Raw genomic sequence first — 26,026 nt, 5'->3', positions numbered from 1 at the left:
ACCACCGACTATCAGCGAGCTAGGTCGAGCCGTTAGATTTGCTGCGCAGATTATGCATTTCCTCCTAATACTTTAAGTTTAAGGGGGAGGGAATGTTCCCCCTTCTTTTACACCTCTTGACTTGACCTTTGGACCCGCCAGCTTAAACAAGCTACAACGTTTTGACGATCACCCAGAACGTCCGCGAATATCATGACGTACGTCAAGCGCGTTAAGATTTGTGGGCCAACTGTTGACGCACGCCGGACGAACCCACGGCCGGACGCCGGACGCACGCTCATGCGATTCGACAAGGCTGCATCTGACTATGTCAGATGCAGCTAAATACTATGTATATAGGAGGAGAGGGGGAAGTGAGAGAGGGAAGGGGGTGGGGGAGACGGGGTGGAGGAGGGGGAGATCCGAGGAGGGACGTAGGAGGGAGAGGGGGTGGGGAGAGGGTGAGGAAGGAGCAGAGGGAGTGAAGAGAGGAGAGGGGGTGCGGGGAGAGGGGTGGCGGAGAGCGGGAAGAGCGGCGGTGAGGAGAGGCAGTCGAAGGGGAAAGATGGAGTGGGGGAGAGGGGAAGAGGGGGTGGGGAGAGGGGAAAGAGGAGTGGGGAGAGGGAAAGGATTGTGGGGTGAGGGGAGAGGGTGGGGGAAGGGAAAGGGTGGAAGAGGGAGGGGGTGGGGGTGGGGAGGGGAAGTGGGGGGGGAGAGGCAGTGGAGAGGGGAGAGGAGGTGATACCGATGAGAAGCAGGAGAGCTTCTCCACGTCAGTAGGAGGAGGGGAGAAGGGAGGGCGAGAGCGGGAGAGGGGAAGATAGGAGCGAGGGAGGGGAGGGAGAGGGGAGAGAGGAGAGGGAGGATCTAGGGAAGGGGAGAAGGGAGGGACAGGCGAAGAGGAGAGCATGTCGAGGGAGAGCGAGGATTTCATGACAAAGTCCATACAAATAGGGTAAAAGGAGGAGGGTAATAGGCGGAGGGGAAAGAGGAGGGGAGAGGGTGAGATAGAGGAGGAGAGAGGGTGAGATAGAGGAGGGGAAGAGGGTGATGAAAAAGGATGGAGAGGTATGGATGAGGAGGTTGGAGGTGAGATAGAGAGGAGGAGCGGGTGAGATAGAGGAGGGAGAGGTGAGATAGCAGGCAGCGGGAGAGGGTGAGATAGAGGAGGAGGTAGGGTGAGATATAGAGGAGGGAGAGGGTGAGATAGGAGGGGAGAGGCGTGAAGCATAAGAGGAGGGAGAGGTGAATAGAGGCGGCGGGCTAGAGAGTGAGATAGAGCGGAGTAGAGGGTCCAGATAGAGGGTAGGGGAGAGCGAGTAGATAGAGAAGTGAGAGCGGGTGAGCAAGTACGAGGAGGGGAGAGAGTGAGATGAGGAGGGAGAGGGGTGAGATAGAGGCAGGAGAAGAGGCGTGAGATAGAGCGGCGAGAGGGTGAGATAGAGGAGGGGAGAGGGTGAGATCAGAGGAGGGAGAGCGCGTGAGATAGAGGAAGGAGGAGAGGTGAGATAGAGGCAGCGGAAGAGGCGTGAGCTAGAGGGGGGAGAGTGAGATAGAGGAGGGGAGAGAGTGAGATAGAGGAGGAGAGAGGGTGAGATAGAGGGGAGAGGGTGAGATAGAGGAGGGGGAGGCGTGAGATAGAGAGGGGCGATGAGAGTGAGATAAGCGATGAGAGAGGCTGAGATAGAGGGAGAGGGTGGACGATAGACGGAGGGGAGGTGAGGCCCCCAGCTCCGATGAGATAGAGGAGGGAGAGGGTGAGATAGAGGAGGCGAAGAGAGTGAGATAGAGGAGGGGAGAGGGTGAGATAGAGGAGGAGGTGAGACAGAGGGAGCAGGTGAGATGAGAGGGGAGAGGGTAGAGATAGAGCGAGGGGAGAGGGTGAGATAGGAGCAGGAGAGGGCTGAGATGGAGGGCAGAGGCACATAGAGGAGCGAAAGGAGTGAGATAAGCGAGGGGGAAGGGTGAGATAGATGAGGGGAGAGGGGAGAGGTGCAGTCCGGCCCATACCTGACTCCTCGCTCTGGTGGTTAAGCCGCGGTGAGTATGCGGGGCTCCTGTGTCACGCCACAGCCGCCCATTTCTTGTGTCTCCTGCACGCCACTGAATCTGCAGGCGTTTGGATATACTAACCGCCCGACTGCATGGCAGATCGAACGGAAGGGCGAGATCTGCAAGACAATGCGACGACATATTAGGCAACGGAACGCCTAGGATTAGCGGGGAAAGTAGACGGAAGCGACGTGAGAAGCATCTGGAAGGCAAGAGGCAGCTCGTTTAGAAGTAATGCCAAAAAAAGATAAAGAATAGTGTAGCGACACATGGGTGGGTTGTCAAGTATACTGTCACTTATCCGCACGCTTTATCGTGTGTTTTGGCGACACGGTCAAAGCTTTTGTTGAAGAGCAAAATGAACATAAAGATAATGTTAAACATTATGCTCTACCTGATACACAAATTATGTTATCATGGTTCATACAGGACTGAATTTTTTTCAGGAGCGTTTTTCAAAACTTTCAAGACATTTATCGGAAATTCAAGCGACATTTTATCAGACATTTTATGAGAATTCATACACAGAACAACACATAGCTAGATTTAATTTAATAACCCATTCTTAATCACGCATGTCACCCTCTAAAATACTTACCCTGGATCACATTAATAAACCCTTCTAACCTGGTCACTTCTACAACATACCTTGATTTACCTGACTGATTTAGTGACTTACCTGTAATTGTGATCATCATTTAACTGTCTTATGCGTGTCTAGAGCTTTTTAAGGCTTGCATTTAAGCGCAATTATGATCGAGGTTTGCACATTATGCATGGCTACAAAATTTCTTTTTTATTACAGGGCAATGATTCTTTCTAAAATCAAGACATTTCATGAGAATCTTATGACTTTCAAGGACTGCCCCTCAAAATTCAAGAGACTTTTCAAAGACTGTGGCGAACCATTGTTATACTTATAATAAAAATAATATAATCGCTCGCGGGACCGGCGTAAACGTACCTGCTCTACCCGATCTATGGCTTATAGATCCTCGCAGGCCCGATCTTTGCGTTCCTTACAAGCTCGAAGACAGACTTACCGGCTGCAGAGAGGCAGCTTACCACGGCTTCTGGGTTCTCACTCGCTCTCCCTGCTCCAGCCAACACCCGGTGGAAGAGAGAGTCTGCGCTGCGAGAAAGGTGAGTGTGTGTGTGACAATGCGTGACAACATGTGTTGACAACGGGGGCCATAATATGTGTGACAACGTAGCCAATATATGTGCGATAATGATTGACGACATATGTGTGACAATGGTGATGAACCTTACTTTTCCGCTGTTCAGACATAAGTACGTGCACGCACGCAGCACGCAGCGACGATGCACACGCACGCAGCGCCCACGCACGGCATCTCACACACGCACGCTAACGCGCACGCACGCACGGCACACACATACACGCACAGCAGCACGCACGCACGCACACGCACGCACGCACAACAAAGCGCACACACGCAGCGCACACAGCACGCAAGCCACATACATAAAACACGCACACACGTACACGCATGCACGCCACACACGCCCGCACACGCACACGACACACCGCACACACGTACACACGCATCGCCACCGCACACACACACACACTGACCGCATGCACGCACACACGCGGACACACGCACGCAATGCATGCAGTCTGCTGTGAGCGACCCTCACCTTCGTTGAACTCTGCAGAAGCTTGAAAACCTGCGTCGCTGGGTGACGCAACAGGCTCCTTGGGCCGTCATGGCAGGATGAGGGGGCTTGCGCGAACGGCAGCAGGATCTGCCGCCGCAGCACGTGGAACAGGTTCGCACGGCCGTCGTGCAGTTAGGCGACGATCAGTTAGTCTCGTTTCAGCTGGCTGACTCGGCAAAGTGTGTCGCGTCGGCCTTGCCGAGCGAAGAGAGAGAGAACTTGAGAGAGAGAAAGAGGGTTGAGAGGCTAGGAGGGTGAGACGAGAGGAGGGGCGGGTGAGGGCCGAGAGCGAGAAGAGGTAAGAAAGTAGGGAGGGGGGTGAGGGAGGAGCAAGAGAGAGGGTGAGAGAAGAGAGGAGAGGGAGAGAGGGAGCAGAGGTGAGAGGCAGAGGGTTGAGAGAGAGGAGGGTGAGAAGGACGAGTGTGGGAGAGGCGAGAGATAGAGAGAGGGTGGAACATTTTTTGGAACCCCAGCTCGTTTAAGCAAAGTCTGATGTTAAACAGCATACCTTTATCATTTAAAATCGAAGATCCTAGCATATAAAGCCAAAAAAAAAAAAGTCACTACAATTCTTCCAGTGAAAGGGGATTTTGAGGTCACTATGTTAAAAAATGCAGTCGCAAGTAGCACAACTGCACGCCTAACGTCAAACCGCATGACAGCGACATCTCTGTCACCTGTGGTCTGTGTGTGATACGGAGTTACACGGGCGCAAAAGTCGTACAAGGTCACAACTCCCACCACCCCGCGCACCCCCCACACACACACACACATCCACCGCTACATACCGGGTAGTAATCCGGATCATCGTTGCTCAGCTGAAGGAATCGCTCTAGCCTGGCACTCGAGTGTTCCGGGCCCTGGAACCAAGACACGACAAAATCCCAGATCATTCAGAATTCGTCGTAACAACCTGTGATTATCATGCTCAGATAAAGTGTAACTCGGGAGATGAAAGAAAAATAATATAAATAATATAAAAGAAAAAGAAAAGATTATAAATTCACTTATATTTCAGGGCCATTCTCGAGTATTTCGAGCTACCCACCTACAAACCACAGAGAACAAGACGTTTGTCAAGATTTCATCGAGTCCTGTTCAGGCGAACGAGTGTTACACCTTATTGCACACGCACACTATGCACGACACGCAGGCACGCGCGCGCCACACATACGCACGCATCGCAGGCACGCACCCACGCACACACACATACGCACCACTGCAGCACGCACAGCACCGCACCACAGCACCACGGCACGCACGGCACGCACGCACGCATGGCAGCGGCAGTTGCACGCACGCACCGCACGCAACACACACGACACTCACCCAATGCCCTCGTCATCGTGCGGCAGCATCATCACGATCCCGCTCTGCTTCGCCCACTTCGCCTGTCCGCTCGCGATGAACTGGTCAATGATACACTGACACGTGTTCGGGCAATCGTCACCAAACTGCCGCCTCGCGCTAGCATACAGCGCGTCAGTCCCTGGTTGTGCGTGAGTAACCAGCTCAAATCCTGCAACACACACACGTGATACAGTAACATGTAGTATTTTTATTTGTATTGTAAATGTATTTGTATTGTATTTGTATTTCAGTCAGTTCATAGTGTAACGCGATACAGTAACATGACCGGGAGGGGGGGAGGTAGCTGTAATTCGTATTTCTATGTATTGTAATGTATTTGTATTCTTGTACTGTATTTGTTTTGTAATGTTTTGTATTTTTACGGATTTGTATTGTAATCCATCCCCCGCCCCCAACACACACATGTGATAGCAGTAACATGTACGTATTTTTTGTATTGTAATTGTATTTGTATAGTATTTATATTTGTATTGTATTTGTATTTCATTCAGTTTATAGTGTAACGCGATACAGTAACATGACCGGGGGAGGGGGGGGCGGGTTGTAATGTATTTGTACTGTATTTGTATTTGTACAATGTTATCTACTATCTTTACGATGTTACTGAGTGTTAAGACGACACTCACCTAGCATGCCAAACTTGGACAATGAGATGTTACAAATGTCCATGTATTTTGTATTTGTATTTGTATTGTATTGTATTGTATTTGTATTTGTTATCTTCACATGTCGAGTCTCAACTTACACGCTACCGCCGAACTCGACAAATGAGCTATTACAGATGCTGTAGGTGGCCTGGCTGTGAGCGAGATCTCTCAGCGGGATGTAAACTTTAGCATCGACCTCCTGATCGTGCAGCACGTGGTGGCGGTGACTAGAGTCGTGAAACAATAACAATTATAATGCAATTAAACGCCATCATTCCACCCACCATGCACCCATGAAAAACAAAAGAAGCGCATTGCGTGTTTGGGACGCGTTGCTGCGATGTTATTTTCAATTTTTTTAGGTAATTTTTAAAAAGTCGTTAATGTGAAAAGTCGTAAAATAGACCATCGTAAAAACGGGACCTACCTGTATATATATATTATTTATATATATATATATATATACATTGCAGTGCACTATAAAAGTTCGACACTGACATAGAAATGTATCTATGCGAAAAATTCACATTTTCGACCACTAGATAGAGCCACGTGTCCGTGCAGGCGTACCTGAATGTTCCTCTCTCTACATCCTGTCCGCTCAGCCTCACGTGGACATCCTCCAGCAGCAGAGAGCCGAAGGCAAAGAACTCGCCGATGGCCCAGTCAGCAACTCTGTTGTTGATCATCTTCGCTCTGTCCTTGAGCGTCCTTAGCAAAGCTGTCACACGCAGAACGACTACATGTAAGACCACTTACCACGACGCACACACACACGGCACGCACCGCGCGCACGCACCGCACGCACACGCCACGCACGCACGCAGCGCACACACACCACACACACATTGCGAAAACGCACACTTACACACACACAGCGCGCGAAACCGCACGGCGCACACACTTCACTGTATATATATATATAATACTATATATATATATATTACTATATATATATATTATTATATATATAAAAGTCAGTCTTTTCTGAAGAGAATGAGGAATATGGGGGTAGTTAACTACGACACAGCCATGATTCGTTGATTATCGAAGAACGTAGACGCTCATGCAAAATAATTGTGTGCTTTCCTACATACAGAATAAATGTAATTACAAGTAGGAGATTTACAGGGGCACACTTTCCACAATCGGTTGATAACTGATAAGATAGAAGCCTAACAGGTCTTTACAATGGTTGAAAACTACAATGTTTCCCTAAACCACGATGTAATAACATTTTTGTTAAGGAATAATTGGCCAATCAGAAAATACTGAAAATTGGCAAACGTCTCCACGAAAAAGTCTACTTAACAACCCAAACCTTCGTCAGAAATGATTGATTAGAAACAACAAATGAAGGGACATTGATGACAGCTTTACATATACGAAGAGATGTTGGTGACCTGCGTTAATTCACTCTCACCTCTGTGGCAGTTGAAGTTTTCGGGCGGAGTGCTGACCTTGTGACCTATGTCGCAGAGTATGCTCTCGCTCACTCCCGTCCTCGGCATCTTCAGAGGATCCTTGCCCGCGAAGAAACCTCAACACAAGAACGCCCAACATTAGTCCAACACAAGAACGCCCAACGTTAGTCCAACAAGAACGCAACCAGAGCAAAGTGAATGTGAAGAGAGTGGCTACAATAACAGCAGTACACAGTAGACACGCCTAGAGCTTCCAAAATTAGTTGACGCAAGTAAACCAGAGCAAAAAGGAACCGCTCCGATGCATGCCTACAGCTTCACAACGGCACGACATTTCCACAGACACAGAGTTAACACAAAGTGTAGATTGCAGTTGCATATATGTAAGAATGCATAATAACTACTACAGTGGAAACCCGATTTAACGCGAATTCGGATATAACGCGATGAGTCGTTGGACCCCCTTTTTTTTGCTCTTATATAGCCACGTATATATAACCCCGATTTAGCGCGACTCCGCTTTTTTCGCGATGACACTTTATGGACCCCCAACCATCGCGTTATAATGGGGCTACACTGTACAAACGCTGTTGTGTCTACTACACGCAAGAACCACAGGGAGCGCCTCTACATGTACAGCGCGAATCCAGCCATAATGCATTGTACAGCACCGTAACCCACACGCACACATGTTAACACAAACTGTCGATTGAAGTTGAGACACGATTGAGTTACACGTATTAATACGTAATAATTGCTTGAAGCGCGGTAGTGCCTACACGCAATGGGATCGGCTATTAAAGTGTAGATTGCAGTTGAGACATGATTGAGTTACGCGTATTAATACGTAATAACAGCAAGAAGCGTGGTCGTGTCTACACGCCGGGGGATCAGCTATTAAAGTGTAGATTGCAGTTGAGACAGGATTGAGTTACGCGTATTAATACGTAATAACAGCTAGAAGCGTGGTCGTGTCTACAAGCAGGGACCACAGGGTGTCTACACACAGGGAACCCGTCGTGTACCTGTCCAGGGTGAATCGAGCCATATGGCGTTGTAAACGACTGTAGATTTCACGTCATCGTGCGCTTTCTTCAGTATGCTGTCGTAACGATCTTTCTCAGACTGAAAAAACATCAACACGCAATTAGCGTATTGGCGATTAAACATCGATTAATTCACATGGATCACATGGACGTACGCAAACGTCAGCGGTACGTTTCCAATCTTCACGGTTGAGTAAAAATTAACCCTGTTATATATAAACATGGATTAATTTAAGCATGACTGATTTTAATGGTAGTGTTCCCAATCTACATCTGTGACGGATCGCACTCACTCAGCTTACTTCTTAAATGGTCGTTATACAGGTACCGCAAGTATGTTATGTAACTATGGTGATTTACATACGTACTGGTATAGCTGTTGTGGAGACTACTACATACTGCTATCTAACCGCGAACACTACCACTAACCCTCAGCCTACTCCTACCACCTTATATTTACCACCGTGATTCTGACCTCGTGCTCGCCCTCCTACACCTGGAGACTATTCAATACATCCCTGCCCTTGACCCTACTGCTGCAACTCTGACCTTGATCCTACTGCTGCAACCCTAACCCTACCACTACCACTACCACTGTAACCCTAACCCTACCACTACCACTGCAACCCTGACCACTACCACTGCAACCCTGACCCTACCACTACCACTGCAACCCTGACCCTACCACTACCACTGCAACCCTAACCCCACCACTACCACTATAACCCTAACCCTACGACTACCACTGCAACCCTGACCCCACCACTGCCACTGTAACCCTGACCCTACCACTACCACTGTAACCCTAACCCTACGACTACCACTGCAACCCTAACCCCTTCCCTTCCCCCTGTACGTGCGCGTGGAGAGACACTAGAATAGTAAGAGACTACTTACAGTGACCTCCTCCTCTGTGACGGTTCCCTCTGCTATGAGCTTCTCCGTGTACTTGGTGAGTACGTGTTTCGCCTCGGCCACCTTCTTGTACATGAGAGGCTGAGTGAAGCGTGGTTCGTCCACCTCGTTGTGGCCGTGCTTCCTGTAACACACCTGGTACACGGAGGGGCGAGTCAGTGACGGGTATTAGTGTGCGTGCGTGCGTGCGTGCGTGCGTGCGTGCGTGCATGCGTGCAGTGTAACAATTGCACGCAGGCGTGCGTGCAGTGTGACAATTTGTCTCACATTCCAATGAAAGAAACATGGAAAAATTTCAATGCTAAGACTAACGTTAAGACTAATTTTGCTTCTGACAACAGACCCTTGAATGCTAACATTTCAAATATTTAATTCATGTTTAACGACTTAATCAACACTAATGTTAAGACTAACATTAAGACTAATTTTGCTTCTGAGAACGGGCCCCTGGCCTTTACATGCAGGCAGCCACGTTACGGAGGCTACCGTCGCCGCGGCAACCTTTTTCTCGCTCGCCTCATACTCCTTCACTCACCAGATCGATGACGACGTCCTTGTGGAACTTTGCACGCCACTCGGCGGCGACCTTGCACACGTGCATCACGGCCTCAGGGTCGTCTGCGTTGACGTGGAAGATGGGAGCGTTGACAACGCGAGCGACGTCTGTGCAGTACGGAGAGGAGCGAGAGTAGCGCGGGTCCGTCGTGAAACCAATCTAACGAAGCGAGCAGGTGCGCGTGAAAAAATATAAAAATACGCGATGCAATAATGCCAAAATTGCACAATCCAAAAAAACACAAAATAGGCGATTTAAAATATAAAATGCACAAAAAATGAAAAATTATCACAATGTTAAAAATACAAAATACACGATGTAAAAAATAGTAATTATGAAATACAAAAATGTAAAATATGCAATCGACAATGCTCGTCTGGCGCGATAAAGTGTAGAGTAAGTGGTACCCGGCGGAAAAAGGAGGTTACCGGTGGTGCCGGTAAAACTGAAAATATGATTTCACGCCGTAGTTGCTGATAATCGATACCTAGCTAGGAACATCGATGATTGCTTGATGGCTTCGAAAATCCACATTTACCGTGCGGTTACTTATACCAACGTACGGACTCTAACACCGAGGTTACTACCAAGGTTACCACCAAGCTTACCACCAAGGTTACGACCAAGGTTACCACCAAGGTTACAACCAAGGTTAACACCAAGGTTACAACCAAGGTTAACACCAAGGTTACAACCAAGGTTAACACCAAGGTTACAACCAAGGTTACGACCAAGGTTACCACCAAGGTTACGACCAAGGTTACAACCAAGGTTACCACCAAGTTTACCACCAAGGTTACAACCAAGGTTACAACCAAGGTTAACACCAAGGTTACGATCAAGGTTACAACCAAGGTTACCACCAAGGTTACGATTACACGTCTCTCACACACTACTGAATACACAGTTTTAAGATTCACATCGCTTCCGAAAAGAAATCCCAAGGCGCGATCTTAAATTGAATGTGATTCGGGACGAGCATTGGCCGCGAGATTCGACCCACACCTCGCTACCTCACCTGGTTGTTCACGACGATGTGGACGGTGCCCTTGGTAGTGTAGGATGGCAGGTCTGACAGATGGAAGGTCTCGTAGACGATTCCCTGCCCGGAGAATGCTGCATCGCCGTGCAGCAGTATACTCATTACCTGCAGGAGCGGGAATCAATCACCGCATACATGTACATCATCGATAACAGCCGATCAATAACACGGCACGAGCTTCTAATTCACAAGACGGATCGATCGAGCGTAGCTTTTGAATGAATTCTAATCTTTTCTTTTAGAAAATAACACTACTTCAGCTGTTAGCACACTTTCTGTTAAAATATATTCATTTTATTATAGCTGATTGCTCGATATCAAACCAATCAAAACATTTGTCTTTAAAATTTGCAATGTACAGTATGGATAGTGGTGGGTAACTGGGGACAGTTTTGGGAGTTTTCACTTCAATACGTGATCAGATTCATATAAATAAAAGCCCCTTTAACTAAACAAAATGCTGAAATCTACACACACTTGGTCTAACTAAACTGACACATTACATCACAAGGAAAGTTAGGAATATTCTGGATGAATTCTCTAGTTCATACAACTAGATGCATATATAATGTGAACATGATATATGCATCTATGGGCCACGCTGTATGCTCATGATTCACCAATAATTCATGAGCAGTGCTTGATCACACTGGCACTGATAAAAACCATCTCTTCATCCGCGATAACCCTATCTAATCAATATTGTGAATTGCATATGATTAATAAATAATGGCGGCCATGTTTATCCGGTGCTTCCGTTATTCTATTTCGGACTACGTACCTTCGTTCCGTCTTTATCGCCTCGGTAGAACTGTTCTGCATACGTCTTCCCTTGTACCACCGGGTTCACAGCTTGACAAATAAATGCAAAGACAGTTTCATAAAATGCGTTCATCAAGCCGCCACTACTTTCACCATTTAGGTATTTAACATGGCTGCTTTATCAGCTACGCAGCAAATTAACGATCACGCTAGGTCAATTAGGGGCCGAGTTATAGAGCAGAAGGGAAATATGATCAAGGTCAAGGTCAAGGTCAAGGTCAAGGTCAAATAAAAGCCGCAGTGACGTGGTTTTGATACGCGACACACATTTTGCCAAAAATTTCACTTGATCCTGTTCTTTTTTTCTTTCTTTTTTATATATATATTTTGTTCACTTGATCTTGAACAAATGCAAAATCACTTCCAAAGGTTCACGTTTCGCAGGATCATATGATCCGCCCAAAACAAATGCACCCAAAGCATCTTCTTTTTTTTAAATATTCGATAATCTGTGATTCGTAATTAATTTAATTTTGTAATTTCACTACGAGTTACTTCCTTTAATTCGCTAACAATCCGTATGCCTGCGCGGCATGAACAAACGCAAACTGGAGTCCGGAATCGCAAGCATCCATCAGATCAAGCTACATTACCTTCGAGATGCGAGGGGTTAGCAACGACTGCGAGATGGATGTTCTTGTTCGTCGCGTGATTGCGTCGCACCGTCGAGCAACCAAGATGATACTTCACGTCTCCCGACCCCTAAATATATCACAAAATAATGCATTTAAGGATGCAGACAGTATAACTAAGCAAGTAACAGTATCTAGCTAGCAGTCAAAACATAATACAAAATAATACATTACAGACAGTAACAGACAGAATAACTAAGCAAGTAACTGTATCTAGCTAGCTATCCACATAATACATTAGAAAATAATGCATTACAGACAATAACAGACAGTGTACCTAAGCTAGTGCCTGTAACTAGCCAGCTATCCACATAATACATTACAGACAATAACGAAAAGTGTGACCACTAACGCTGAGAGGGTCTATGTCCCCCAGGGTACTATCGGAGGGTACCCTGGGTACGGTTTGATATATCGGAACGTACCCAGGTACTATCTAATATGCCGGACCGTACCTCGCCTACTCCACTAACGAGTCTAGGGAGTCGCCTACGCCTACTCCCCAATCCTAACCCTAACCCTAACCATATCAGATTGTTACCAGGGTACCCTCCAATAGTACCCTGGGGGACATAGACCCTATGAGCCCAAGCAAGAAACAATTTTTATCTAGCCAGCCAAGTAATACATCATAAACAATAACAGACAGTATAACTAAGCAAGTATTTGTATCTACCTCGCCATCCACTACCTACCTACCAACATAATCTGCTAAATATGAGTTGAAAGTTGAGGATTTACAACAATAAAGACCATAAATGGAGGATACAGTTGTAGACGTGATGTAGAATTCATCACGACTTCAACCACACACTTACATCATCTCTGCCAGTAATAGCTTCAAACTGGGAGAAAATGTGCTCGAGAGGCTTCCGCGAAACGTTAGCCAACACGTTCAAGCGCCCTCTGCGAAGAAGACAATCGTACGAATTAGAATTTACGATATCGACAGCCAACAATCTGCCCGAGGGCGTAGCTCTATCAGTGGTTCTATCGTACCCCTGCGAGCGTTAGTACATGAGAAGATACTGTTGTTAGATACAGAAATTCGTTCTTCCTCAACTCAATTCCCTTGACAGCTATAGAAAGGCAGCGTCGTGCGTGTTCCGCCTTAGACCCCTCACCTGTGTGGCATGCCCATGATGTAGCCCCCTCACCTGTGTGGCATGCCTGATGCATAACCCCTCCACCTGCCTGTTCGGCATTGCCCATGATGTAGCCTCCCCTCACCTGTGTTGGATGCCCATGATGTAGCCTTCCCCCTCACCTGTGTGGATCGCCATGATGTAGCATCCCCTCACCTGTGTGGCATGCCCGCATGATGTAGCCTCCCCCTCACCTGTGTGGCATGCCCATGTGCTAACCACCTCACCTGTGTGTGCATGCCATGATGCTAGCCTCCCCCTCACCTGTGTGGCATGCCATAATGTAGCTCCCTCACCTGCTGTTGCATGCCCATGATGTAGCCCCTCACCTGCTGTTGGCATGCCCCATTGATGTAGCCTCCCCCTCACCTGTGATGGCAATGCCATGATGTAGCCTCCCCTCACCTGTGTGGCATCCCATTGATGTAAGCCTCCCCCTCACCTGTGTGAATGCCCATATGTAAGCCTCGCCCCTCACCTGATTGTGGCATGCCATGATGTAGCTCCCTCACCTGTGTGGCATGGCCCGATTGATGTAACCTCCCCTCACCTGTGTGCCATGCCCATGATGATAGCCTCCCCCTCACCTTGTGTGGCATGCCCATGATCTAACCCCTCACCTGTGTGGCAATGCCCGTGATGATGTAGCCTCCCCCTCACCTGTTAGCTGGCATGCCCATGATTGTAGCCTCCCCTCACCTGTGTGGCATGCCCAATGATCTGTAACCTCCCCTCACCTGTGTTGGACGATGCCCATTGATGCTAACCCCATCACCTGTGTGGCATGCCCATGATGTAGCCCCCTCACCTGGGTGTGGCATACCCATGATGTAGCCTTCCCCGTCACCTGTGTGCATTAGCCGTGATGGTAGCCCCCTCACTCTGTGTGGCATGCCCCATGAGTAAACCCACCTCACCTGATGTGGCAATGTCCCATGATGTAGCCCCCTTCACCTGATGTGGCATGCCCAATGATGTAACCTCCCCCTCCAAACCTGTCTGTGGCATCTGCCCATGATGTAGACCCTCACCTGTGTGGCATGCCATGATGTAGCCTCCCCCTCACCTGTGTGGCATGCCCATGATGTAAGCCCCCTCACCTGTGTGTTGGCATTGCCCATGATGTAACCCCCTCACCTGTGTGGCATGCCCATGATGTAACCTCCCCCTCACCTGGTGGCATGCCCATGATGTAGCCTCCCCTCACGCTGTGCTGGCATGCCCCATGATGTAGGCCTCCCCTCACCTTGCTGTGGCATGCCCATGATGTTAGCTCCCTCACCTGTGTGGCATGCCCGATAGATGTAGCCTCCCCTCACCTGTGTGGTGCATGCCCATGATGTAGCCTCTCCCCTCACCTGCTTGTGGCATGCCCATGCATGTGAGCCCTCCCCCTCACCTGTCTGGCATGCCATGATGTAGCCTCCCCCTCACCTGTTGCATGCCCGATGATGGTAGCCTCCCCTCACCTGTGTGGCATGCCCATGATGTAGCCTCCCCCTCACCTGTGTGGCATGCCCATGATGTAGCCCCCTCACCTGTGTGGCATGCCCATGATGTAGCCTCCCCCTCAACCCCTGCCCCGTGTGGCATGCCCATGATGTAAGCTCCCTCACCTGTGTGGCATGCCCATGCATGTAGCCTCCCCTTCACTTGTGGGCATGCCCATGTGGTAGCCTACCCCCTCAACTGTGTGGCATGCCATGATGGTAGCCTCCCCCTCACCTGTGTGGCATGCCCAATTGATGTAGCCCCCTCACCTGATATTGGCCATGCCCATGATGTAGCCCCCCTCACCTGTGTGGCATGCCATTTGATGTAACCCGCCTCACCTGTGTGGCCATGCCATGATGTAGCCTCCCATCACCTGTTTGGCATGCCCATGACTGTAGCCCCCGTTACCTGTGTGGCATTGCCATGAGTGTAACCCTCCCCCTCACCTGTGTGAGCATGCCATGATGTAGCCCCCATTACCTGTGTTGGCCATTGCCCATGAATGTTAACCTCTCCCGCTCACCTGTGTGGCATGCCCATGATGTAGCCCCCTCACCTGTGTGGCATGCCCATGATGTAGCCCCCTCACCTGTGTGGCATGCCCATGATGTAGCCTCCCCCTCACCTGTGTGGCATGCCCATGATGTAGCCCCCTCACCTGTATGGCATGCCACTGATGGTTAGCCCCCTCACCTGTGTGGCCATGCCCATGGATGTAGCCCCCTTACCCTGTGTGGCATGCCCATGATGTAACTCTCCCCTCACCTGTGTTGGCATGCCCGTTGATGTAGGCCCCCACCTGTGTGGCATGCCCCATGATGTAAACCCCTCACCTGGTGTGGCATTGGCCCATGATGTTAGCCCCTTACACTGCTTGTGGCGATGCCCATGATGTAACCTCCCCCTCACCTGTGTGGCCATGCCCATGATGTAGCCTCCCCCTCACCTGTGTGGCATGCCCATGATGTAGCCTCCCCCTCACCTGTGTGGCATGCCCATGATCTGTAGCCTCCCCTCAGCCTTGTGTCGGCATTGCCCGATGCATGTAACCACCCCCTCACCTGATGTGGCATGCCATGATGTAGCCTTCCCCCTCACCTGTGTTGGCATGCATGATGTAAAACCCCCGCTCACCTGTGGCTGGCATGCCATATGTAACCCCCTCACTGTGTGCATGCCATGCATGTAGCCCCCTCACCTGTGTGACATGCCCATGATGTAACCCCCTCACCTGGTGGCATGCCACGATGTGAGCCTCCCCCTCAACCTGTGTGGATTGCCATGAATGTATCCACCCCCTCACTGTGTGGCATGTGCCCATGATGTAAACCCCCTCACCTTGTAGTGGCATGCCCATGATGTAGCCCCTCACCTGTGTGACATGCCATGGATGTAGCCCCTCACTGTGTGGTGCCCATGATGTAGCCCCTTACCTTGTGTGGCAATGCCCATGATGTAGCCCCCTCACCTCTGTGGCATGCCCGATGAGTGTAGCCTCCTCACCTGTGTGACATGTGGCCCTGATGTAACCTCCCCCTCACGCTGTGTGGCATGCCCAATGAATGTAAGCCCCCTCACCTGTATGGCATGCCCATATGTAGCCCCCCTCACCTTGATGTGGCCCATGCCCATGATGTAAGCCCCCTTACCTGGTGTGGCATGCCCATGATGTACACCTCCCCCTCACCTGTGTGCATGCCCATGATGATAGCCTCCCCGCTCAACCTGTGTGGCATGCCCATGATGTAACCCCCTCACCTGTGTGGCATGCCCATGATGTAACCTCCCCCTTCACCTAGTGTGGCTGCCCATGATGTCAGCCCTCAACCTGTGTGGCATTTGCCCGATGGTATGTAACCCCCCTCACCTGTGTGGCTATTGCCCCATGATGTAGCCCCCTCACCTGTTGTCGACATGCCCCATGATGTAACTCCCCCCCTCACTCTTGGCTGTGGCATGCCATATGTAGCCCGCTCACCTGTGTGGCATGCACATGATGTAAGCGCCCCCCCTCAACCTTGGTGCGCATGCCGCATGCATGTAGGCTCCCCTCAACCTGTGTGAGGCATGCCGATGAATGTAGGCCCTTACCCTGCTGTGCGGGCATGCCCAATGATGTAACCCCCTTACCTGATTGTGGCATGCCATGATTGACTTCCCCCTACCTGTTTGTGGCATGCCCATTTGATAGTAAACCCTCCCCCTCACCTCTGTGGCTATGCCATGATGTAACCTCCCCACTCACCTGTGTGGCATGCCCGAATGATGTAACCTCCCTCACCTTGCTGTGGCATGCCCATTGATGTAGCCTCCCGCCTCACCTGTGTGGCATGCCCATGAATGTAACCTCTTCCCTCACCTGTGTGGCATTGCCCATTGCATGTACCCCCTCACCTGTGTGTCATGCATGATGTAACCTCTCACTCACCTGTGTGGCCATTGCATGATGTAGCCCCTCACCTGTGTGGCCATGCCGATGAATGTACCTCTCCCCTTACCTGTGTGGGATGCTCATGATGTAACTCCCTCACCGTGTGTGGCATCCATTGACTGTAGCCTCTCACCTTGTGTGGCATGCCCATGATGTAACCCCGCTCACCTCGTGTGGCATGCCCCATGAGATGTAGCTCCCCCCGTCACCTTGCGTTGGCGATCCCGCAATGCACTCGCTGTTACGCCCTCTCCCTCACTGACTCCGTGGAGTGTCCCATGATGGTATACCGCGGGCTGCCCGCCATCACCTGTGTCAACATGACCAATGATGTACACCCCTCACCTGTGTGCTGCCCCATGATAGTAGCTCCCCTCACCTGTGTGGGCCATGCATCGATGTAACCCCCCTCACCTGTGTGGCATGGCCAATGATGTAGTCCTCCCCGGTCACCGGCGTGGGGTGGGTGTGGCATGACCATGATGTAGAGCTCCCTCACCTGTGATGGCATGCCCATGATGCTAACCTCCGTCACCTGTGTGCATCGCCCATCGATGTAGCCTACCCCCCCTCACCCTGTGTTGGCATGCCCATGATGTAGCCTCCCCCTACCTGTGTGGCGATGCCATGATGATAGCCCCCTCACTGTGTTGCGCATGCCCAATGATGGTAACCTCCCCCTTCACCTGTGTGGCAATGCATGATGTTCTCCCCCTCACCTGATCTNACATACATGCATGGGTGGGGAAGCACAGACATACATGCATGGGTGGGGAAGAGCGACAGACATACATGCATGGGTGGGGAAGCACAGACATACATGCATGGGTGGGGAAGGGTGCACAGACATACATGCATGGGTGGGGAATGCATGTATGTCTGTGCGCCAGTGGGGTGGGGAAGAGTACAGACATACATGCGAGTGGGGTAGGGGAAGAGCGTACAGACATACATGCGAGTGGGGTGGGGAAGGCGTACAGAACTATACATACATGGGGTGGCGAGGGCGTACAGACATTACATGCATGGGTGGGGAAGAGCGCACAGAATACATGCATGGTGGGGAAGCACAGAAAATACATGCATGGGTGGGAAGGCGCACAGACATAACATGCATGGTGGGGTAGAGCGTACGACATAATGCATGGGTGGCGGAAGAGGTACAGACATACATGCATGGGTGGGAAGGGCGCAAGACATACATGCATGGTGGGGAGGGTGCACAGACATTTACCAATGCATCCGGTGGGAAGCACAGACATACATGCATGGTGGTGGCGGAGAGCGCATAGACATACATGCATGGGTGGGGAGGGTGCACAGACTACATTGCATGGGTGGGAAGAGCGTACAGACATACATGCATGGGGTGGGGAAGAGCGTACAACTACTATGCATTGGGTGGGGAAGGGCACAGGACATTACCATGCAATGGGTGGGCGGAAGGGTGCACAGACATACATTGCATGGGTGGGGAGCAGAATCATCTGCATGGTGGGGAAGCACAGACATACATGCTATGGTGTGGGAAGGGCGTTACAGACTACATGCATGGGTGGGGAAAGCGTACAAGACATCATGCATGGGTGGGAAGGGCGTACAGACATATATTGCATGGGAGTGGGGGAAGGGTGCACAGAATACATGCTATGGGTGGGGAAGAGCACACAGACATCATGCATGTGGGGTTGGGGAAGGGTGTACAGACACTAATGCATGTGGAAGGCGCAGACATACATGATGAGGTGGGGAATGGCGCACAGACATACATGCATGGGGTGGGCGAGGGCGTACAGACATAACATGCATGGGTGGGGAAGAGCACCACAGACATACATGCATGGGTGGGGAAGGGCGCACAGACATACATGCATGGGTGTGGGAAGAGCCACACAGAATACTAGCATGGTGGGGAAGGGTGTACAGACATACATGCATGGGTGGCGACAGCACAGACATACATGCATGGGTGGGAAGGCGTGTACAGAATTACATGCATGGGTGCGGGAGCACAGGCATATTATGCCTGGGTGGGGAAGCACAGACATAATGCGATGGGTGGGAAGGGCGCACAGACATACATGCATGGGTGGCGGGAAGCACAGACATAATGCATGGGTGGGAGCACAGATACATGCCATGTGGTGGGGAAGGGCGCACAGACATACATGCATGGGTGGGGAAGGGCGCACAGACATACATGCATGGGTGGGGAAGGGCGCACAGACATACATGCATGGGTGGGGAAGAGCACACAGACATACATGCATGGGTGGGAAGGGTTGTTACAGACTACATTGCATGGAACGCGTGCGGGTGGGAGAGCACATCAGACATACATGGCATGGGTGGGAAGGGTGTACAGCATACATGCATGGGTGGGGAAGGGGCGCACAGGACATACATGCATGCGCGTGGAGGAAGGTGCACAGCAACACTACATGCGATGGGTGGGGAAGAGCGCACAGACATACATGCATGGGTGGGGAAGAGCGCACAGACATACATGCATGGGTGGGGAAGCACAGACATACATGCATGGGTGGGGAAGGGCGCACAGACATACATGCATGGGTGGGGAAGCACAGACATTACTGCATGGCGGTGGGGAAAGGCGCAAGACATACATGCTATGGGTGGAGGGTGCAACAGAACATACATGCATGGGTGGGGAGGGCGCAAGGACATACATGATGAGGTGGGGAAGGGCGGACAGGCATACATGCAGGGTGGGGAGCCGCAGAACATACATGCATTGGAGTGGGGAAGGGTGCACAGCATACATGCATGGGTGGAAGCACAGACATACATGCATGGGTGGGAAGGGTGCACAGAACATACCATGCATTTGGGTGGCGAGGTACAGACATACATGCATGGGTGGCCGCGAAGGCGTGCACAGACTACATGCATGGGTGGGGGTGCCAACCAGACTACATGCATTGGGTGGGGGAAGTACAGACACTACATGCATGGGTGGGGAAGGGTGTACAGACATACATGCATGGGTGGGAAGGTGCACAGACATACATGCATGGTGGGGAAGGGCGTACAGACATACATGCATGGGTGGGGAAGCACAGACATACATGCATGGGTGGGGAAGGGTGTACAGACATACATGCATGGGTGGGGAAGGGCGCACAGACATACATGCATGGGTGGGGAAGGGTGTACATACATAATGCATTGGGGTGGGAAAGGGCTGCACAGAATACATTTGCAGTTGGGTGGGGGAGCCACAGACATACATGATGGGTGGCGAAGGTGTACGAGACATACATGCATGGTCGTGGAAGGGCGCCACAGACATATATGCATGGGTGGGAAGGCGTGTACATACATACATGCATGCGGTGGGCCGAAGGTGCAAGATTACATGCATGGGTGGCGAAGCACAGCATAACATGCATGGGTGGAGAAGGGTGTACAGACATAACATGTGGTGGAAGGTCGTGCACAGACATACATGCATGGGTGGGGAAAGGCGCACAGACATACATGCATGGGTGGGAAAGGCGCACCCAGACATACATGGGGGGCGGGCGGGCCCATGGGTGGGAGGGCGCCACAGACATACATGCATGGGTGGGGACAACAGGCGCTTGCTGGCACAGCACATACATGCATGGGTGGGGAAGAGCCACCAGGACATAATGATGGGTGGGAAGAGCCACAGACATCATTGCATGGGTGGGAAGGCGCCACATACATTACATGCATGGGGGGAAGGGCGCACATACATACATGCCATGGGTGGGAAGAGGCCGTACAGACATACATGCATGGGTGGGAGAAGGGTGCACAGCCATACATGCATGGTGGGGAAGAGCCGACACAGACATACATGCGATGCGGTGGGGAAGGCGCACAGACATATGCCATGGGTGGAAGGGCAGACATCATACATGCAGGGTGGCGGAAGAGCGCACTAGACTTACATGCCATGGGTTTGGGAAGCACATACATACATGCATGGGTTGGGAAGGGCGTACAGGACATTAACATGCATGGGTGTCGGGAAGGGTGTAGAGACTACATGCATGGGTGGGAAGGGCGTACAAGACATAACATGCTGATGGGGTGGGGAAGGGCGTACAGACATACATGCCATGGGGTGGTGCAAGAGCGTACAGACAACATGATGGGGTCTTTTTTTTTTTTTTTTTTTTTTTTTTTTTTTTTTTTTTTTTTTTTTTTTTTTTTTTTTTTATTTGTTCTTTTTGTTTTTTTTTTTTTTCGGAAGGCGTGTAGAGAACATACATGCATGGGTGGGGAAGGGCGTTACAGACATTACATTGCTGGTGGGGAAGCACAGACATACATGCATGGGTGGGAGGGCGCAAGACATCAGTGCATGGGTGGGGAAGGGCGTACAGACATACATGCATGGGTGGGGAAGGGCGTACAGACATACATGCATGGGTGGGGAAGGGCGTACAGACATACATGCATGGGTGGGGAAGGGCGCACAGACATACATGCATGGGTGGGGAAGCACAGACATACATGCATGGGGGAGGTGGCCACAGACACACACACAAGCGCATGGGGTGGGGCGCACTCACACTCCGCGCGCGCACAAAAATACACACGCGCGCATGGACATACACGGCGCGGCCAACATACACGCGCACACACGAACATACACGCGCGCACGAACATACACGCACGCGCGCGTGGTGTGCGTAGCACTTACTCTGCCCTGTTTTGTCTGACCGGTGTTTATAACGACTATCTCACGAATAAATCGTTGGTAAAAACATGTGAAATCCTCACTTTAAACTCACAGCCTTCGAAGTGAAAGATAGACGAGCTAACTACTGGACCACTGAGTTCTGTACACGTTAGTACAGTGGGTATAAGTGAGTACACGTCTACATTGACTGCCGACAGCGCAACCGCGACCCTTGACTGCCACTAACTATCGTGGTTTTCGTGTAACATTCATCAAAAGGCCAAATGCGCCCAATAAAATCATAAGGTCTCCAAAGCCAGGTGACTGCATGACCACGACCTGTACTTAGGTGACTGCATGACACGACCTGTACTTAGGTGAACTGCACTGACCACGACCTGTACTTAGTGGACTGCCTGACCATAGACCTTTACTTAAAAGGTGGCGGGGGGGGGGGGGGGGGGGGGGGGGGGGGGGGGGGGGGGGGGGGGGGGGGGGGGGGGGGGGGGGGGGGGGGGGGGGGGGGGGGGGGGGGGGGGGGGGGGGGGGGGGGGGGGGGGGGTCGCCTGACCACGACCTGCTCTTAAGGTGCTGCTGACCAGCGACCTGGTACTTTAAGGTGACTGCCTGACCACGACCTGTACTCCCCCACTACCCCCACTAAGGTGACTTGCCTGACACGACTTTACTTAAGGTGACTGCCTGACACGACTGTACTTAAGGTGACTGACATGACATGACCTTTACTTAAGGTGACTGCCTGACACGACCTGTACTTAATGGTGACTGCCTGACCAGCTCGTACTTAAGGTGGACTGCCTGACCACAACTTTTACTTAAAGGGGACTGCCTGACACGAACTGCTACTTTAGGGACTGCATGACCGATGAACCTGTACTTAAGGTGACTGCCTGACTACGACCTGCTACTTAAGGTGACTGCGACATTGACCTTTACTTTAAGCTGACTTGCATGACTGGACTTTTTACTAAGCTACTGCTGACTGTTACGACCTGACTTATAGGTTGGACTGCAATGACACGACTGTACTTAAGGTGACTGCCTGACCACGACCTGTTACTTAAGGTGACTGCCTGACCACGACCTGTACTTAAGGTGACTGCCTGACCACGACCTGTACTTAAGGTGACTGCCTGACCACGACCTGTACTTAAGGTGACTGCCCGATCACAGGTCAGATTTCGTGCCACAATCTCCTAAAGGACAAGTATGCTACTGTGGACCTACTGTAATCGAATTGATTGCTAAATTGGGGGCTTTGTTGCGCGTCTACGCCACACGCGTGCACGAACGCGCTACGTTACCGCGTGCGCTCGTAAACGTTGGTGTCCGCTCCTACACTGAATGTGAGATGACAAGGCAGTGCATCTGCATGTAGCTAACTACGTGTAGTCAAGGTATCGTTCACCAGTCTCAGCCACAGAGCACTACACCAGGCTGACCTCTAGTCTACGGACACCGAGGGTGGTCACTGCTACACTGTTTTGCGTCCTCTTATGTGGTTCTTTCGCATCCCTCTTACTGGAGATGGCTATTTTCCATGATCATCCAAACTACTGATCAGTTTTTGTGTCGTCACGATCACCGAAAGGTTAGGCGTGCCTACCGTAATGAAAGGTTAAGCGTGCCTACCGTAATGAAAGGTTAAGCGTGTCTACCGTAATCGAATTAGATACTGAATTCGGGGCAGCTTTGCGACACACTGTGTGAATAGAGAAAACGCCCGTTGGGTCTGCCAAACCAGATTCTTTTTTACAGTTTTGTCTTGTTAGCAATAAAATCTACGGTTTTAATAATATCTTTTATAATTTAATAATATAGTAATAATATCTGTGGTTTTTCTTGGAAATAATCGTGTCTCAGTGGCTCGATGTCCATGCATTTAGAAACGGTTGAATGATAGTTAGAAATGGGAGCTCGAGAAGTCTCCGCTGCCACAGCTGTAATGGCTGATGCTTACTCGTCGACTCAGAGAGTCTGAAAATTCTTACGACCGACTGCAATCAGCTACAAGCTATAATTAGATAAACCTTCAATTACATAGAAGCTACAATTGGCAACCTGCCAAGCCTCGCTGCTAACGAAATACAGTAGCAATCAGAGCTAATGAAGACTCATGACTGTCTAGTGCCACAGTCATTAAAGACTTATCACTTCACATCAGCGGTGCTAAAAAGTAATTGGTCCTGATAATCCGTCGTTGAAAAAATAGTTTGTTTTTGTGCACTTCCAATGAGCCTTTAATGTCAGTTTGAACCAAAACCAACACTTGCCCATAGAAAACGTACAAATTCGACCTCTGCTTATAGCCTGTACCTTAATTAAACAGAAAGGAGAGAAGGCAGGTAAATACCTCAAATACGACTTCTGCTTATAGCCTGCTACTTTAATTAAACAGAAAGGCGGGCGTCATACCTCGAGGCGTTGGATGATTTCTCTGAGCGGCAGCGCGGGCTGGTCCGCACTGATGTAGCAGGACGAAGGAAGCTGGAACACCTTGTCCAGATCGGCTTCCCCTGCATTGCAAGTTTACAGATGTTTCACCGTGCCCCGGGGACAAGACGTGAGCACACACTGTGGACATCCAGTTAAGCTGGGTTTACACTACCGACTTTATGCAGACAAATTGGCGAATTGGACCAACTTCCCAACTATACAACCGACAATCGATCGTCAGCGTAAACGCAAAAGTCGCGCGAGCAACTGGTCAATAGCAACTAGTTGGGAGATTAGAACATGTACTATTTTCACCAACTCAGAGTTGCCGATTGCGAAATTGGTCCAACTCGCCAATTTGACAACATAAAGTCGGTAGTGTAAACCTAGCTTTAAAATTACATCGAATACAGTCAGCAGTAAATCATCACGAATGTAAGGATTTACAAACACGTGTAACACGTGTTTTCACAAATGTGTTTTATTTGCGATTATTTACTTCTGATATGACTACGTGCTGAAAAATACGTGATGTCTTGTTATCCGGAAGTTAATATCATAATCTCTTTCATAGATAACAACTACAATTACTATTTCACAAACTCACAGTAAGGAGCAAATTTCATTCATATACCTTCACACTTACAGATGCACTATTGTCCAAATAACAACATTTTTTACAGTCAGCAACTTAACAAAAGGTCTACAATCAGTAAGGCACGCATATACTTGACGGTTAACATCATATTATTAATATTAAATTTTAGGTGATATTAACGATCAAGCTATAATCAAAACTGTTATTCACAGATTAGCACAAAATCTTTTGAAAGACTGTTTATAGATTATGACTCAAAAAATGTTTAGTAACATTTACAAGTTACAACCTGGACTTTTGAATGTTTATGACTTTTAGACATTTGAGCCAAAGTGCAGAAGCTTAAAGATTATCAACATCACATGCCCAAGTCATAGTTGCATTATGTTAATGAATTTATTAGCACTTTTTAACACTATGCTTACCTTATTTGCCGCTTCTGGACTAGAATACACCCAAATTAGTTGATTCTAATAAGTTATCGCTACACACACACACCCGTACACGCTAACCACTCGTTAGTTTAGGTTAGATTTCAATCAAAACAGAACAGCTAACGATGAAAAAACGTGCGATTTCAACGCTTCGACTGCATCGCCGACCGCGTCACGCACTCCCGTACACACTAACCGCTTAGTTAGTAATTAAGCTACGTTAGATTAGGTGAACGTTGTTAGAAACAACGAAAGAACAAAAAAACACGGGATTTCAAAGCTTCGACGGCGTCGCCACGGTTACGGTCGTCGTGGTTACGGTCGTCGCGGTTACGGTCGTAGTTACCGAAGCTGTGTGTGCTGATCTGAAGCTCGCGAGGCACACCTTCCTGAAGGTCAGCATTGTTGATGCCCAGCGGGTCAAGGTCGGCTACGTTATGACCCCGAATCTGGCGAAAACAAATTCCGTGTACAGCGATAGCGGCGGCGGGGGAAGCGCGACTGGCGCGTCGCCGATTCAGAAGAACAAGAGAGCAGTCGGTCTGCTATCGGGGTTTTCTCTCGTGTTCCCGGTAGAGGTGGCACAGAGAGGGATCGATCCTGCTTCCCGGACCTGTAGG

The 26,026-nt window shown here is 50.0% G+C and overlaps 1 protein-coding gene across 1 annotated transcript in view; it reads right to left on the bottom strand.

Moving 5' to 3' along the window:
• The window catches only part of LOC106813092 (2-oxoglutarate dehydrogenase, mitochondrial-like), a 50,888-nt gene that overhangs the window by 12,736 nt on the left and 12,126 nt on the right, over nucleotides 1-26,026 (bottom strand). Inside the window, 16 exon segments of the mRNA XM_014817147.1 lie at nucleotides 4,503-4,574; nucleotides 5,040-5,168; nucleotides 5,210-5,244; nucleotides 5,841-5,959; nucleotides 6,303-6,453; nucleotides 7,156-7,272; nucleotides 8,182-8,281; nucleotides 9,100-9,252; nucleotides 9,653-9,832; nucleotides 10,692-10,820; nucleotides 11,497-11,567; nucleotides 12,131-12,239; nucleotides 12,988-13,075; nucleotides 15,538-15,563; nucleotides 24,354-24,454; nucleotides 25,753-25,855. Coding sequence (XP_014672633.1) covers nucleotides 4,503-4,574; nucleotides 5,040-5,168; nucleotides 5,210-5,244; nucleotides 5,841-5,959; nucleotides 6,303-6,453; nucleotides 7,156-7,272; nucleotides 8,182-8,281; nucleotides 9,100-9,252; nucleotides 9,653-9,832; nucleotides 10,692-10,820; nucleotides 11,497-11,567; nucleotides 12,131-12,239; nucleotides 12,988-13,075; nucleotides 15,538-15,563; nucleotides 24,354-24,454; nucleotides 25,753-25,855 — 1,683 coding nt within the window.

The sequence above is a fragment of the Priapulus caudatus genome, unplaced genomic scaffold (genome assembly GCF_000485595.1).
Source record: "Priapulus caudatus unplaced genomic scaffold, Priapulus_caudatus-5.0.1 Scaffold725, whole genome shotgun sequence".
Taxonomy (NCBI): domain Eukaryota; kingdom Metazoa; phylum Priapulida; class Priapulimorpha; order Priapulimorphida; family Priapulidae; genus Priapulus; species Priapulus caudatus.
Note: the sequence above shows the minus strand (reverse complement) of the source record. Positions and strands in the feature narration are given on the sequence as shown.